This window comes from Toxotes jaculatrix, chromosome 21 (genome assembly GCF_017976425.1).
Source record: "Toxotes jaculatrix isolate fToxJac2 chromosome 21, fToxJac2.pri, whole genome shotgun sequence".
NCBI classification, from domain to species: domain Eukaryota; kingdom Metazoa; phylum Chordata; class Actinopteri; family Toxotidae; genus Toxotes; species Toxotes jaculatrix.
This window is the reverse complement of record NC_054414.1, coordinates 8,044,661-8,059,473: the sequence shown is the minus strand read 5'-3', so window position 1 is coordinate 8,059,473 and position 14,813 is coordinate 8,044,661. Positions and strand designations below refer to the sequence as shown.

Here is a 14,813-nt window from a genome sequence, read left to right as displayed (position 1 = left end):
TCCCTCACCTCCTTCTTCATCTGCTCCTCTGCTATCTCTTTTCCTCTCCTCCTATCTTGCGCCCTTCCCTCCTCCCATCCATCCTCCCTTCCCTGCCTCATCTCTGCCTTCCCTTCTCACCTCCCTCCTCCTCCTCCTCCTCCTCCTCCCCCTGTGTCTCCTTGGAGGAGGTGTAATGATAGCTATTTGAGTGTCATCAGAGGACCGCTGTAATGGCTTCTAAAGCACCATCCTGTGGTTGCCACGGTGAACCTGGCACAGCCACCGTCCCAGAATAAGGGGTGAAAAAAAAGGAGAGAGAGAGAGAGAGAGAGAGAGAGAGAGAGAGAGAAAAAACATCTGGTTGGCTATCGACAGGCGTCACCGTGCCGACGGCAGCAGGAGTGCTGGCACATCAGCAGACGATGACGCAGCCCCCGGGGGCCACAGAGAGCGAGCTAATGATGCGTGGGATAGGATACATATGAGGAGGAAGTACAGTAATAGTGATAATAGTGATACTAATGAAAATAATAGCACTGATAACAATAACAGTATATGACTTTTTTGATTTGTGAGCAGTGTGTCTTTCTCTGCCTCCGACCCCCTCCCACCTCCCACTCTGTGCAGTGTGTTTTCTGTGTGTGTGTGTGTGTAAGTACATGCATGCTTGTGAGTGAATTTGTGGTTGAATTTAAGAAAGAAAGGGAGACATGGGACGAATGCAAATGTAAGGATCTGAGTTCAAGTTCTGTGTGTTATTTTAAAGATAAGGAGTGTTGAGAACTCAGAATGAATTACACAAGTACATACACACATATACACACATGCACAGTGCAGCTCTTCTTACCAATAGGAGATCAGATGGCTTGGCCAAGCAGAGGAGCAAAGTGAACGTTTATAGTGAAGTGATTTCATCCACATCATTAAGCATGTGTAGAGAGATAGAAGACATTAGAGGGTCTTTTAAATTGCTTTTGTCCACATAGATTTGACAAATTATGTGTGTGTAACTGCAAACTTATTGTACTCGCCCATTGCCCTTCAGTTGTCCTTTTACGTCTTAGTTTGAATGGCAGATGCCAAGTCAGTTGACTTGGACACGTTGACAGAAAATCTTAACCTCTTAAATCTTGAAGGTGAGTTTGCAGGTTTCACACCAGACCGTACGGCCCCATGCTGGACCTTCTGTCTGTAGAGCAGGGATGCCCTCTGTAGGTTAAGCAGCAGAGGCCTGTGAAGTACATGATGATGAAGCAAGTCAAATTTAAGTAGATACTTTCTGTAGCCATCAGATTTAATGGCAGGTTGTTTTTTCTTTTGTTTATGTCCCAGCAACAGTCAATAGAAACAAGATAGTTGTCCTCATCTTACTGTGGCTAATCACTACCATGGCAACTACTTGTCAATATTGTTTTTGTCCTAATTGCTATGTAATAGAGTGTAATAGTAATATAACAGTTACCAGTACAAAACAGTATGAGTAACATTTAATTATATTAAAGTGTAATTATACATTTTCATTAAGATTCATCTAAACCTTTATAACACTGGAGTGAAGGCAGTTGTTTACTGCCACTGATGAACATTTTAATTACAGTTTAGATTATTATTTTGCCTTTAATAAAAAAAAAAAAGTGACATACTTACATACATATGACAGCATCCGCATAAAGTTATCTTTAAGATTCCTGTCTCAGTTTTTGATACTGTTTATGGCTAGAATTTACTCTGCTGTAAATGTTCTCCTGCTATAGTAGTCTTTACTGTCAGTGACAGGGTCCACCATTTATGGATCATCTTTAGATTATGCATTTTGAAATTCAAAGAATTAAAATCATTTTTCTTAGTAAGACTCATTACAGAAAAGTTTCAGGCTAGAGTCAGAGAAGCTGATCTCAAGGCAGCATCTCAGAAATATGTGATGTCTGCCTGCTTAGTGTTAACATTACTGCAGGAAGGGGCTCAGGGAACAATTACACCACTCATGTCCTTCAGTATCTGTGTGTGAATTTGTGTGTGACACGCATTGTTTATCACATTTTGCGTAAAGCACAGCAGTTCAAGTCTGGGTCAGGGGGGAGTAAATCTTTGGGTGGGTGGTGTTTACAACGAACCCTGACACCCTCTACTGACCTTTGTGTGTGCATGTGTGTGAATGTGTTTGAATGTATGTGTGTGTGTGTGATGATGCATGTATGTTGCTGTGGGTCAGTGAGTCTATGTCTATGTTTATAGTCATTGACAAGCAGGAGGGGGAGCGTGTGTTTGAGTGTGTGTGTGAGGGGAGGGGGTGGTGCCGGTAGATTAGCCAGGTTGGGATGATTGGGCTGAGGATTAGATGGATTCAGGAACAGACACGTCTGTTTACTCTGCAAAGAAGACTTATACTAGGCTGATTGGCAAGGTTGATTACTCACACACACACACACACACACACACACACACACACACACACACACACACACACACGCACGCACGCACACACACGCACACACACCAGCCCACTTACTGCACGCACATTCATTCAAAACCCCCATATGTTGATTAGCTTGTTATTGTTTCCTTTACAACACCTGCCATCTCTTGTCCCTTTGCTTGTCTCCCAAATTCAGATGTAAAGTCCAAGTCTCTCGGCCTCTCAGACACATTTCCCATTAGGACTGACCCAGAGAGCTTGCAATCAGAGAAGGTGTGTAACAAAATCCCCAGCATAGACAGGTAAGGGGAGCTGCACTCAGGCAAGTACCCCAAAGGCATGGGGAGTGCTCTGGTTACCCGGCTCTGTGTGTATAGGTGTGTGTGTGTGTGTGTGTGAGTGAGTGTGTATTGTTTCTACTTACCTGTCTTTATGTGTCACAGAAAGAGGCAAAGTGCAGAGGCAGAGAAAGGCAGGATTATACACATGGAAGGTTAGAGAAAGGCAGTGAGAGAGAAGGAGAGGATGGGAGGGAAAAGCGACATGGGGGAAGCTTAAGATTACAGAAGCAAGCACCCTTTGTTGCTGAGTTCAGTTGTGATGGACGGCTCATGTTTAGGAAAAGAGTGTAAGAGTCCTTCAATGCACTACCATAAAATTTGCAGGACCGCTGAGGATGTTCTCCTTCACTGATCAAACTTTTGTCTGACAAACGAGGAACCTGGACTTCAAGGAAGGTGAAGCAGAAGGTCAGAGTATTTGATGTGATCTAAACACAGTAGGCAAACGAGGGGCAAAAACAAAACCACGAGAGGTCTAATCTGGGGAGAAACAAATGATTGAGCCTTCAGGGTGAATAACAAGTCAAGCAAGGGCAGGAGTGAGGCTGGACAAGAAAACACAACAGAAGAGAGAAAGAGAGAGGGAGAGTATCGGCTGCAGAAGTGGAGATAAGGAGTCGAGAACAAAATTAGTCTACGGTGGAAGAGAGCTTGACAGCGGACTGAAGAGAGATCAAGGTTGACTCAGGTCTTTGCTGCTTCTAACCTGATTAAGGAGAAGAGACGTCGTGGTGGAGGTGAGCCGGGAGACTCGATCAACAGAACGTGAAAGCTGGCGAGAGAAGGAGGGGAGAGAGAAAGCCTTACAAGAGGACGCCTGTTGAAAGAAACCTCTTAAGTCTGGGAGCTGGAATTAGAGCCACAGAAACTGCAGAGGGGAAGCCACAAAACCACAGTAAGTAAATTAGGCGGCTGTGGCTGGAAAAATGTATAATAAAGCCTTGGGCGGGAAAAGGAATTTGTGGTCATGGGAGTGCTTTATATACTGTACCTTAATGAATTGATTTCCTGTCTTTAAAGAATTTGCACTTCATCATTTTTCCATGACATCACCTCCCTCTTTATTTCTCACATTTTAAAAACCCTTATTCCAGATTTTTTTAAGGTTTACCCCTCAGTCCTGGATCCGATCTCAGGTCAATCTACCCCTCTGTTTTTTTTTTTATTCTTTTTCTCCCCATCTCTAAATTGTCTCACCCCCTTGTTCTCCTTCTGTCTCTCACCCTCCTGAATCCACAGGTGAAGATGCCCGCTAATGGGAACCGCCCCTTGAAACTGCAGTTTGGTCTAATCAACCATGAGGGCCGCTACCTCACTGCTGAGACCTTTGGCTTCAAGGTACAAACATGCAATCCAGTATGAAAGAAGAACTGTCACACACTGTTTGCATCATTGTTGGTGTAGTGGCAAAGCTCTGCCTATGGGTTTGTGCGGGGTCACACCATTTAAGGCAGAGGTTGCAGGCATGAAACTGCCAGACATGTTGTTAATAGATTTTAGAGTGATACCTTTCTTTTCTTCTCAGGTGAATGCATCAGCTCCCAGCTTAAAGAAGAAACAAAAATGGACTTTAGAGCAGGACTCCCAGGACACCCAAGTAGTCTATTTACGCAGCCACCTGGGGCGCTACCTGGCCTCCGACAAGGACGGCAAGGTCACCTGTGAGGCCGATGGGCACAACTCAGACTGCCGTTTCCTCATCGTGGCTCAGTCCGATGGTCGCTGGGCCCTGCAGTCTGAGCAGCACCTCCGCTTCTTCGGCGGCTCTAGGGACTACTTGTCCTGCTTTGCTCAGATAATCACAGATACAGAGCTGTGGGCAGTGCACCTGGCTCTACATCCGCAGGCCAACCTGCTGTCTGTGGCCCGCAAGCGTTACGCCCACCTCTCCACAGAGGATGGGGAGATTGCTGTGGATTTGAACATTCCCTGGGGTGTGGCGGCACTCCTCACCCTCGTCTACCTGGACGGGAAGTATTGCCTAAAGACCAGCGACAGCCGCTTCCTCAGCAATGATGGGAAGCTCTTGACACAGAGTGGGAGGGCCACAGCATACACGTTAGAGCTGAAGTGTGGGAAGCTGGCCTTTAAAGACTGCGAGGGGAAGTATTTGTCTCCTATGGGGCCTACGGGCACCCTGAGGTCTGGACGCTGTACCAAACCAGGCAAAGATGAACTGTTTGACCTGGAGGAGAGCCACCCACAGGTGGTTCTGATGGCAGCCAATGGGCGATATGTCTCCATAAGACAAGGTAAGAAAAAAGACATCAATAGACAACATGTAACATTTGCAGCTTCCTAGATTTTCTTAAAGTCTTCCACAGAATCTCAAAAGTCTGATTAAATGGACAAAGTTTGACCTCAGGTGCCACTGAGGGTGGTCATATGAGACTTTAACTGACACACACTGACCTACACACATGCATAATGAAGCAGAGGGGCCAGTAAATACTACAACTACTACAGTTACTACTACTACTAGCCTATATACATACTGTGCACTGATACATTCCCAGAAAACTGAGCTTACAATACACAGGAAGTACATTAGCATGTGGACATGCTGAACATGCATGGCTAAGAAAACAGGCCACTCTCTAATGGTTGACAGCTGATAAGGGATGCATGGTAATTATGTGTAATATATTCTGCACATCAACATGCATTGACATCACATTGGATAGTTGCATCTTTCCAGGAAAACAAGATAGACGAGGCTGATATGGGAGACTATCAGCCTCACCTGGGAGACCTGAGACGAATATGGCATTTGTTTTAGGGCTGAAACTGATTTCTGTTACTCCACTGTTGGTATTAAGTCTTACACCAGAGGGGAGATTTGGTTAAATGACAGATTTACCGTGCTCCCCTGCTGGGAGTAACTAGAGAAATACGTTTCTCAACAACAATTTGCAATGAGTTTTTCATGAATGAGTTTTAGTGTTGTGCTAAAAATGAATGTTGTCTGAGAAGGTGTTGTATTCCTGAAATGGTGAAACCCCCATTAGAAAATGCAGCAAATATAATAGAAAACATTGAGATAGTAGGACATTGTTTTCCCTTTCTTTTACCAAATAGTATATCATGATGATCTTTTGGAAAACCCCCTTTCATTGCCTCTCAAATGTACCTCCTGGCTTTGTTGGATAATGGTGTTAACACTTTACGCTTTTGCCCCCTGGGCTCACTGAAACAGCTGCTTGTAACCTATATGCTGTACAGTAATGCTCTGTTGATGCTGTATCATGTATTCACTCCTCGGCCTTGTGACAGGACTGTTGGAGTCCATTATTTGATCAGCATGCAGGCATGACACTACAATACTATACTGATGGATTACACCTGCTCCCTGTTGGCTTCAAAGATATTTCTTCTAAAAACAAGGTTGAATTTCTTTGATCAGTTTAAAAACTAGAAAAATTGTAATTGGGAGTTTTAAGTTACATCTAACCAGAAGTGCACTAGAAGTACTTGCCAAGAGTGTCAATTGCTGATGGTCGAAAGGGTTTGCTGGTCTGATTTGAAACTGGATTTGGGGTGGATTAGCATACACCAACAGTGCTTGTCAGCATACTTGGCCATGACACCCATCTGCAGGCTGCAGATTCTTGTCTGCAGGGTCGAGTTACTTCAGCCCTGGGAGCTGTAACTGAATCTCTAACTGCTCATTGTTCCTGGTTAGCAGTGGGAGCTTCGGGCAGAAACCAAACGACTGCGAGCACTGTAAACTGATTGGTAGAAGAGAAGAGAGATATGGTGGAGTGTAAAACACACATGCAGTATGAAGACAACCATAATGTATACGTGTATACATGTGCATTCACACACAAAGAAATAGTTGTAGCATGATTTCTTCCTTTCTCTCTTTTCTCTTCCTACACTTGCTCTGCAGAAACAAAAGCTTTATCTTTCTCCAACACACTCGCCCACACACAACCGTACCATCCTGCTGCGGCGAGTGGTGAAGTGAGGTGTGTTGAATTATTGATGAAGTTGGCCCCTGTTCCTGGAAGGCAAGGGGGAGTCTGCTTTCAGAAACCCAAGCTGCCTCTCACCTGGGGCTATAGCTTCTAACCCGCTAATCTAACCTGCTTACCCCAGCCTCAGTCTGTGCTTATGTGCTGCTGAAAATCAAGGAAACACACAGTCAAAGAGTGAGTCAATATGCTGCATTTAGCAACATGTGACACTGTAAGATGGTCATGTATATTAAACACTGAAGCCTGCATTCAAACCAGCTCTTCTTACCGCTGGACAAGCTTGTTAAAGAATTAGCTGACATTTCCTGGTTTGTCCACATCCCAGAAATTTGTTGATTATGTTGCTTGCTGTGTAAACACATGGTAACAATGAATGATGATAGTTTTCAACAAACAATGAAAAAAAATCAATATTAGGTGAAAGGCTGAGTTGTCAAGTTAGACTAAAAGTGAGATAAAAGAGAAAATCCTTACATGCTGGTGCCTCAGAATTGTTCAGTACTAGTGTAAATATACCTTATTACCTTCTACCTCTGGATTTGACATGATGATTAAAGGCGAAGAAGGGGAGAGTGGAAAGCAGAGAAGGGAGGATGTGTGTAGGAGGACTCTCAAAGGACACTGGGACAATAGTAGCGTATGTGGAGACAGGTGATCTTTTCATCCTCCCTAATGTTACTTGTGTCTTTACACATAAATTAGCATCTTTGTTCATGCTCAGTTTAGTGCAGAGGAGTCATGTTTGCTATCAGTTTTAAAGTGAATATGAGTGTAGTGAATGGGTTAGCAATAAAAACGAGTAAAAGCTGCAAAGTGATTCTATGTTTTCCATCAGGCCTGAGTTGCTCTGTATTACGTAAAGTGCCTTAGTGTGTGTGTGCGTCTGCCTTAGTATGTGATGTAGATCTGTCATCATGTGTCTCATCGCCTCCCTATGTTCCCCCGGATCTAAGTGGCCCACTCTGCCCTGAAAGTGAAGAAGAGATGATAGTCCAAAGACAAATACTTTCCATTAACACACACGTGAACATGTGCGCACATATACTTACAAACGCACATGTAATGTATCCATGCACAGACACACATACACACACACACACATATACACACACAGCCCAGGAACAGATAAGTGAATAAAAAATGAAGGGACTGGAATTTAAAAAAACAAAATAACAAACAGAAAATGCAGTTGTGAAGGATGGAGGATTGGGAGAAGGAAGAAAATAAGGGACAGGATGATAGTGGCATCGGCTTACTATTAATAATAGATGTCAGAGCCATCTATCGCTGATGGATTAGTTAGGCCTGCTCCACTTGCAGGCTCCAGGTAGGACAACACCAGAAAGTGGAGCTGGATCTGGGGTCCGATCCAAAATGTGGCACTACTGAGGCGATCTGTGTGTGTACCTGTGTGTTCTGCTGCATAGTTTACCACTGATCATGGCTATGATGACAACATCCTATTTCGTATGCTTGACCAGCTGTTGATATCTATTGAGATCCTCAGATTGCTGGCTTGGATTTCACTGTATCTAATCTCTTTCTCCCCCGTTCTCTTTCTCTTTCTCTTCCTTCATCCTTCTCTCCTTCCTCTGTCTCTTCTTCTCTCATCTATCAGATAGCAGCTGTGATATCCCAGCTGAGCCCTGTCTGAGGATCATTTCTAGGTTGAATTAGTGTGAAATGGACACATGGAATAGGTAGACAAAGCATGACATTGAGTCAGGATGAGAGAGAACGAGAGTGATGGGCCCCCAGGCATCGGTGTGGAGTATAGAGGCAGAAATTTATGCTTCAGATGCACTTAAGATCAATGATTATTTTACCAGTTGTAAGACCTCATGATATCTAGTTTATCGGGTGTGAATGAGATGTGATTAAAGTGTCCCGTAGCTCAGTAACCATGACATCTTTGTTGCGTGTCATCCCCTTTCTCCCTCCTACAGTATGTATCTACGGTCAGATATCAAATTCAAGGAAAATACCCCAAAACAATTATAAAACAGATGGGATACGCTGTTTTAAATCACCATCTAGAGCTGAAGAACTCATGAACAAAAAAAAATGTTTGAAAAATATTGAAAATGAAAACCTGTGCTGTAACCAGGGCCTTTGGACTGGTATCTGTATCTGTGCTGGATTATGCAGATGTAATTTATATGCATGCATCCATCAGTGGCCTTGAACCACTAGAGTGTATCACAGCTTTAGTACTTGTCATTTACCAAGAGCACGTCACCATAAAATGTAGGAGTAACCTGTCCTGACCTCACTGAGGACATGCAGAGAAGTTGTTTGTCTTTTGCTGTTTTAAGCCATGGTAGGCTATAGGCATGACTATGTTGGTTTAATGCATCTCAAAAACCAGAGGATGAATTTCCACGAAATTCTGTACAGATTTTTATGATCCATCATCAGGTCAAATGTTTAATTTGTCATTGGTTCTAATAATTCATTTAATAATCATTTGGAAAATTCAGTGTTAAAGATTGGTTCATATGTGCACTGAACACCTCTAGTGAGCGTGTTAATATGTTAACATTAGCTTGAGGCATTGCTGTGCCTAAATTACAAGCTCGCAGAGCTGCTAGGATGCTTTGTCAAGGCTCTGTTAGACTTATTCATTTGCGTTTAGAACAGTTGTGTTGGTCTTTGTAACCCTTTTACGATGATTTTAGAGGACAAATTTTTATTTTACTCCACCTCTGATATTTAGTGAGATTTCAGTCTTCAACAATAATTTGGTTCTTATGGTTAAATAAAAGTATCTCATGCTTATACGTTGGGTCATTTAAAATGTATAAAACAATATAGCCAGTTAGTGCAGATACATTTTAGATTTTTATGGCAGGCTCTTTCTTTATTTGATTATTCATGGCTATGGTCATTGCTTGAAGGTTGAGAAGGGTTGGTAATTATCTGTACATCCTGCTAAGTGTGGACCATAAAATCCTCTGGTCTTTTCCTGTTTTTCCTTTATTCTTTTATTGAGGGGATTGAGGGATTGGATGGGTAGCACTCGAAAGCTGATTATATCAGAGCCCCGCAGTGAAGAGGGCAGATAGGCAGGGCCGGAGGTGGAGCGATGGTGGGATACGGGTGTTTAGGGGGTCAGGGATAAGGAAGGAGAGATGGGGGAAGGGGAGAAGGTAGAAAAGGATGACCGGAGAAGAGAGCAGGGAGAGATAAGAGGGGGGATGGGGCACACAGATCATTGTTGTTAAGGGATTAAGAAAATGTATTGGGGATATTTTGAGATGCATCTAATTTAGGATTTAGCCCTCTGTAATCTGTCTGTGTGGGGTGTGACAAACTATTGTTTTCTTTACCAGCAACATGTTGAGTTGGAAGAAAATTTCCAGTGAACTGTTTTAATGTCAGGTCCTCCTACATGTGTGTAAAAAAAATGTGCATTTGTGTTTGCCCATGTGTGTTTCTCACATGTTTGACACCACTGCTGTTTCATGTGTTAGCAATGAAAATGCTAAAATAATTGGTTTCTAAGTGGTTTCTGTCAAATGTTTTTCAGTCAGAGGTGTCATTTTTGTTTAGGTGTTAAACTCTGTAATTGACACAGAGTTCATGGTGAAAGTGCCTTCTCTGTATAGCTGGTAACACATATCATTGTGAGAAATGTACATTCTACACATTTAGCTTGTCTCTGGGAGATTTTCCTACATGACCACATTTTGTGTATTTATTTTATTTATTGTATATTTCTATTATGCAGCAAATGCATGCAGAAGCAATTAGTACAGCTCTCAGGAAGGTGTGCACTTGCTTGCCACCAGATCAGCAGTGCAGTTTAAGACAGAACTATGTAAAAATAGCCCAACGCCCGAGGATCAGACGTGATTACCAACTCTTTCATGCAAGGCCAAGTTAAACATAAGAATACAAGCTGATTAGCTAGTGGCTGTCTGTGGGTTTTTGACTTGCCATTGGGAATCCAGGGAGTAATAAAAGAGGTCTGTAGAGGGTTCTGCTTGCTAACTGACATAAAAAGTATGTTGGTGCAAGTGGTGAAAGTTACTGTAAACTGGCCAACCTTGTGCAGTTAAACCTATTTCCTGTAGAAATCGCTTAAAGGCCCTGAAACCCCATCAGCCTCATTAGCTTCTTACTGTGAGTGACCAGGTCATGCATGAACTCATGGTTTTCTGGCAACGTGAGAACAGGTTTACTTATTATGTTTATTCAAGAAAAATACTTGGGATTTGAAAACAAGTTTTCAGGAGCTTTAAGTTACACATGCTATATTCAGTATTAGACACAGATATTATCAAGTATCTATGTCTAAGTCTTCTTAAATGTTAAGTCTTCTTAATTGTTGCAATATTGTAACTTATATTCAAGATACAACAGTGTAATTGAGGAGCAACTGAAAATGAAAGTAGCGTCAATGAAAACTGTGAGCAGAAAGTGATGGATGGATTCCTCTGAACACTAAATAGTCCTCAGGTTTTCATGCTAAAGTATTAATGGCAGGACATGCTTACTCTGCCCCTCCAGGAGTCAGCCTCGCAGCCAATCAGGAAGATGAGACTGACATGGAGACGTTTCAGATGGAGATTGACAAGGAAACCAGGAAGTGCTCTTTTCGCACCAGCCAAGGGTACTACTGTGCCCTGGTGGCTCACGGAGGCATCCAGAGCACTGCCACTGAAGTGTGAGTGACAGAGTTAAAAAGAAATACATCAGTTGCATGTGTCAGTTCTATATTTCATATTACAGATATGGGTTTATGAAAAGAAAAAGAACTGCACAATTAAAGCATTCAGTCTTCCACTGCTCCATGCTAACTTTGATCTCTGTGTTCACATGTTATGCATGTAAAAAGTCATGAATGCTTTATATGAAACTAAGTGAATTTCATGACACAACTCAACATGTAATCACAATATTTCTAAGAGCACTTTAAGACAAGGAAAGTCTCATTACCTCTCCTGTGATGCCCAACCGCAGGTCAGCAAACACCATGTTTGCGGTGGAGTGGCTTGACCACAAGGTGGCACTAAAAGCTAACAATGGAAAATACATCTGCACCAAGAAGAATGGCCAGCTGCTCGCAGTCAGTGACTCCATAGGTGAGACTTTTTGATTTGGCCTTTTATTCTTCTTTTTCTATCCATCTCTCCACTCATGCAATTCCTCAGTCATAGTTGTACTTCTAACTTTTCTTATTCTCCTTATGATGTGTTTTCATTATTTTTGCTGTCACTTTTTGACAGGTGAGGACGAGCAGCTCACTCTGAAACTGATCAACCGACCTATGCTGATCCTGAGAGGGGAGAACGGCTTCATCTGCCACCACAGGAACTCCAATACACTGGATGCCAGCAGATCGGTCTATGACATTTTCACCCTGCAATTCAGTAACGGGGCCTACCATATTAAAGGTCAGGACACACTCACTGTGAGACTTCTTTTTCTGCTTCTTGTCTCTCATTTGCTTGTCTTGAACTGTACAGGTTATCAGCAGCAGTAGATTTATACTCTGACTGTGTGTCCTTGCCTTAAATCCTGCAGGTGTGGATGGCCACTTCTGGTACGTGAACAGTGCCGGGCTGGTGTGCTCAGACGGTGAGGTCCCTGAGGATTTCACTCTGGAGCTCATTGAGCACGGCCGCCTCGCCATCCGTGGTAAGAATGGCAAATACCTGCGTGGAGACCAAGGAGGCACGCTGAAGGGAGACGGACTCAGCCTGAGCAGTTCAGCGCTGTGGGAGTATTAGTTTTAAATTAAATTTAAACTTAGTGGCATTTAATTCCATGTTTTTCCTCCTTCCTGTTGCGAAGAGGCTGCAACAGTGGACTTATGGACTGATATAGTCAGGAGACAGAAGAGGAGGAATTGACCGTGGATAATCAGCCAAGAGAAGTCTTGATGAAGTGAACAACATTTTGAGAAAGTATTTGTGTTCTCAAAACAAAATTGGTGTGACTGAGCATTAGAGTTTTTGTGTTGTTCCCTTAGATTTTTTTTCCCAGTAAGCATTTGCTTGCAAGATTAAAATGAATGTCTGAAACTAAATACAATAAAGACATGTAGTAGATTCTCCAGTAATGTTTCAGAGATGTAAAACCAAGCATCAGTGTGACATACAGCTATCTATTCAGTGCGTCCTCTTCCTCCTTGTTTTTATCTTCCCCAGCCTTTCTAATACTCCTCACAGGTACTACTTTAGTGAGGGCAAGGTAACAAAGCTGTCAGGTGTCCAGTCTAGACCGAGAGGTACAGTGACTCAGGAGGCCATCTGAGAAGGAAATAGTCACCTTTGAGAGGAGTAAGCCTGGTACTGCTGCCTGAGGATGTTTATTAGCAGATGAGAATTGCTGGGTTTCTTGTAGTCACCAGTAGAAACAGTAACCAAGACTCATGTATGCTATCAGGACTAATAGGGTCATTTCAACCTGCATCCACAAGTGGGTGGATTTTTTTTTTTTTTTAAATTTCATTCATTTCTTTTTTTTATTTGTCCCTCTGTTCTGTTCTGCATTTCCTCTGTCTTGTATGAACATGGAGATATAAAATAAACTTGTATGGCTGGTTATGTTTCATTTGTAATACTCTTTTCCTTTGATTACACTGACCATCAAGATCGTGTTGCGCTTAACTTTAACCTCATCATGCATCTGGTTTAGCTGCACTTTAGCAATCAGGTTCAGTTTAGCACACAGCTGCATATAAGCCCCTGCAAGTTCTGGTTTAGCTGGACCCATTCTAAACCACAGCTTAGCTGACACCAAGTGACAGAGCATCAACCCCCACGGTTCACCCACACAGCTGTTTTCACTTGTTGCCTGATTAGGGCTCATCTCATTCCTCCCAGCAACCTCCCAGCACAGCACTGTCCAAATTTAACCCAAGAACAGATGTAGTTGGACAATGTCCTCAGCCCCAGTGTCCAGGAATGTTTACATCTCAGGTCAGATCAACTGTTCAGTGGTGAAGAAACAAATCAATGGGCTCCAGTGGTGCAATCGGTCAGCGCGCGGTACTTATAAGACAGTGACCTGCAGAGTGATGCCAAGGCTGTGAGTTCGAGCCTCACCTGGAGCAGCAGAATTTTACCATGGTGAGTGAGGAAATTTTAGAATTTGCTTAACCACACACAAGACTGTAGCCCAACTGATCACAACATTTAACCGACACAGTCTAATAGACAAGTTTGAAGACTTGAATGACTAAACAACAAAGACTCCACAACTACAGGCCTTGGCCTTCATGTGGCAGCTGCCTTGATTAAATCAAAGGTGTCTGTGTGGTCGTCCTTTTCAAGAGAGACTAGTAATCACCTTCAAAGTATAACAAGATTCTCTTTAAAATCTCTGTAATTAGTTACACTAATTACTAGCTAGCCTAATTAGCAAAGAACATTTAGATCACTGTTTAATAATGAATAAAGACCCTGAACAGGCTCCAGTTGTGCACCTGGTCAGTATTTAAAAATCAGTGATACTGGGGTTGTGAGTTCAAGTTTCACTTGGGGAAAGACTTGTTTGGCAAAAGTTGTTGGTTTATTTTCTTTCATTATCACCTTGAGTGAGGTATAATAGTACTCTTGAGTTCCAGTGGTGTATTAGGCCAGTGTTTACGTACTGGACGATAACCCGCAGAGTGATACTGAGGTTGTGAGCCTTGCCTGGAGCAGTGAAGTGACAACACATATCATCTAATGACCACTCAAACAAATCTACAGAGTATAATAACTCATTAAAGGGCCTTAAGGTCTGTCTCAAAGCTGCAACAGACCTTCATGTGTTTCCTTTCCGAAATTCCAAACAGGTGTAAACTCTCTATGAAAAGACCAGAGGCCATAAAATCACACCACTGCCACTTATTGGACAACATGTAACTTTCTGTTTACCTTCATTTTCATGTCATTTCTCTGTTATCTCAGTCTGGCCTTGATCCCTCCAAACTTATTAAGTGTCGTGCTGAGGAACATTTTTACTCAGACAACCTTCAGCTCATGAAAAACACCTTTTTGTTTCTGCAAATAAGTGAATTACTGACAGTTAATTTGTCTCTCTGCAAAACCTGCATATAAAACAAGACTGTTATATGTCACTGTGTATACTCTAGACTAT

The 14,813-nt window shown here is 42.6% G+C and overlaps 1 protein-coding gene and 1 non-coding gene across 2 annotated transcripts; both read left to right on the top strand.

Moving 5' to 3' along the window:
* Positions 1–3,558: 3,558 nt before the first annotated feature.
* On the top strand, positions 3,559–12,454 carry fscn2b (fascin actin-bundling protein 2b, retinal). The gene is made up of 7 exons (XM_041029156.1): positions 3,559–3,634; positions 3,979–4,077; positions 4,265–4,991; positions 11,232–11,388; positions 11,685–11,806; positions 11,951–12,118; positions 12,249–12,454. The coding sequence occupies exons 2-7, from the start codon at positions 3,985–3,987 to the stop codon at positions 12,452–12,454; spliced, it is 1,473 nt and encodes a 490-aa protein (XP_040885090.1). The 5' UTR covers positions 3,559–3,634; positions 3,979–3,984.
* Positions 12,455–13,688: 1,234 nt separating this feature from the next.
* Positions 13,689–13,782, top strand: trnai-uau. Its single transcript has 2 exons — positions 13,689–13,726; positions 13,747–13,782. It is a non-coding gene; the product is annotated as a tRNA-Ile (tRNA).
* Positions 13,783–14,813: the final 1,031 nt, after the last annotated feature.

Bases quoted from the DNA above. Each gene is read 5' to 3' on its own strand.
- fscn2b (XM_041029156.1), top strand. From the start codon at position 3,985: ATGCCCGCTAATGGGAACCGCCCCTTGAAACTGCAGTTTGGTCTAATC. The intron at 4,992-11,231 runs GTAAGAAAAAAG...CTGCCCCTCCAG, and splicing joins ATATGTCTCCATAAGACAAG to GAGTCAGCCTCGCAGCCAAT. The intron at 11,807-11,950 runs GTGAGACTTTTT...ACTTTTTGACAG, and splicing joins CGCAGTCAGTGACTCCATAG to GTGAGGACGAGCAGCTCACT.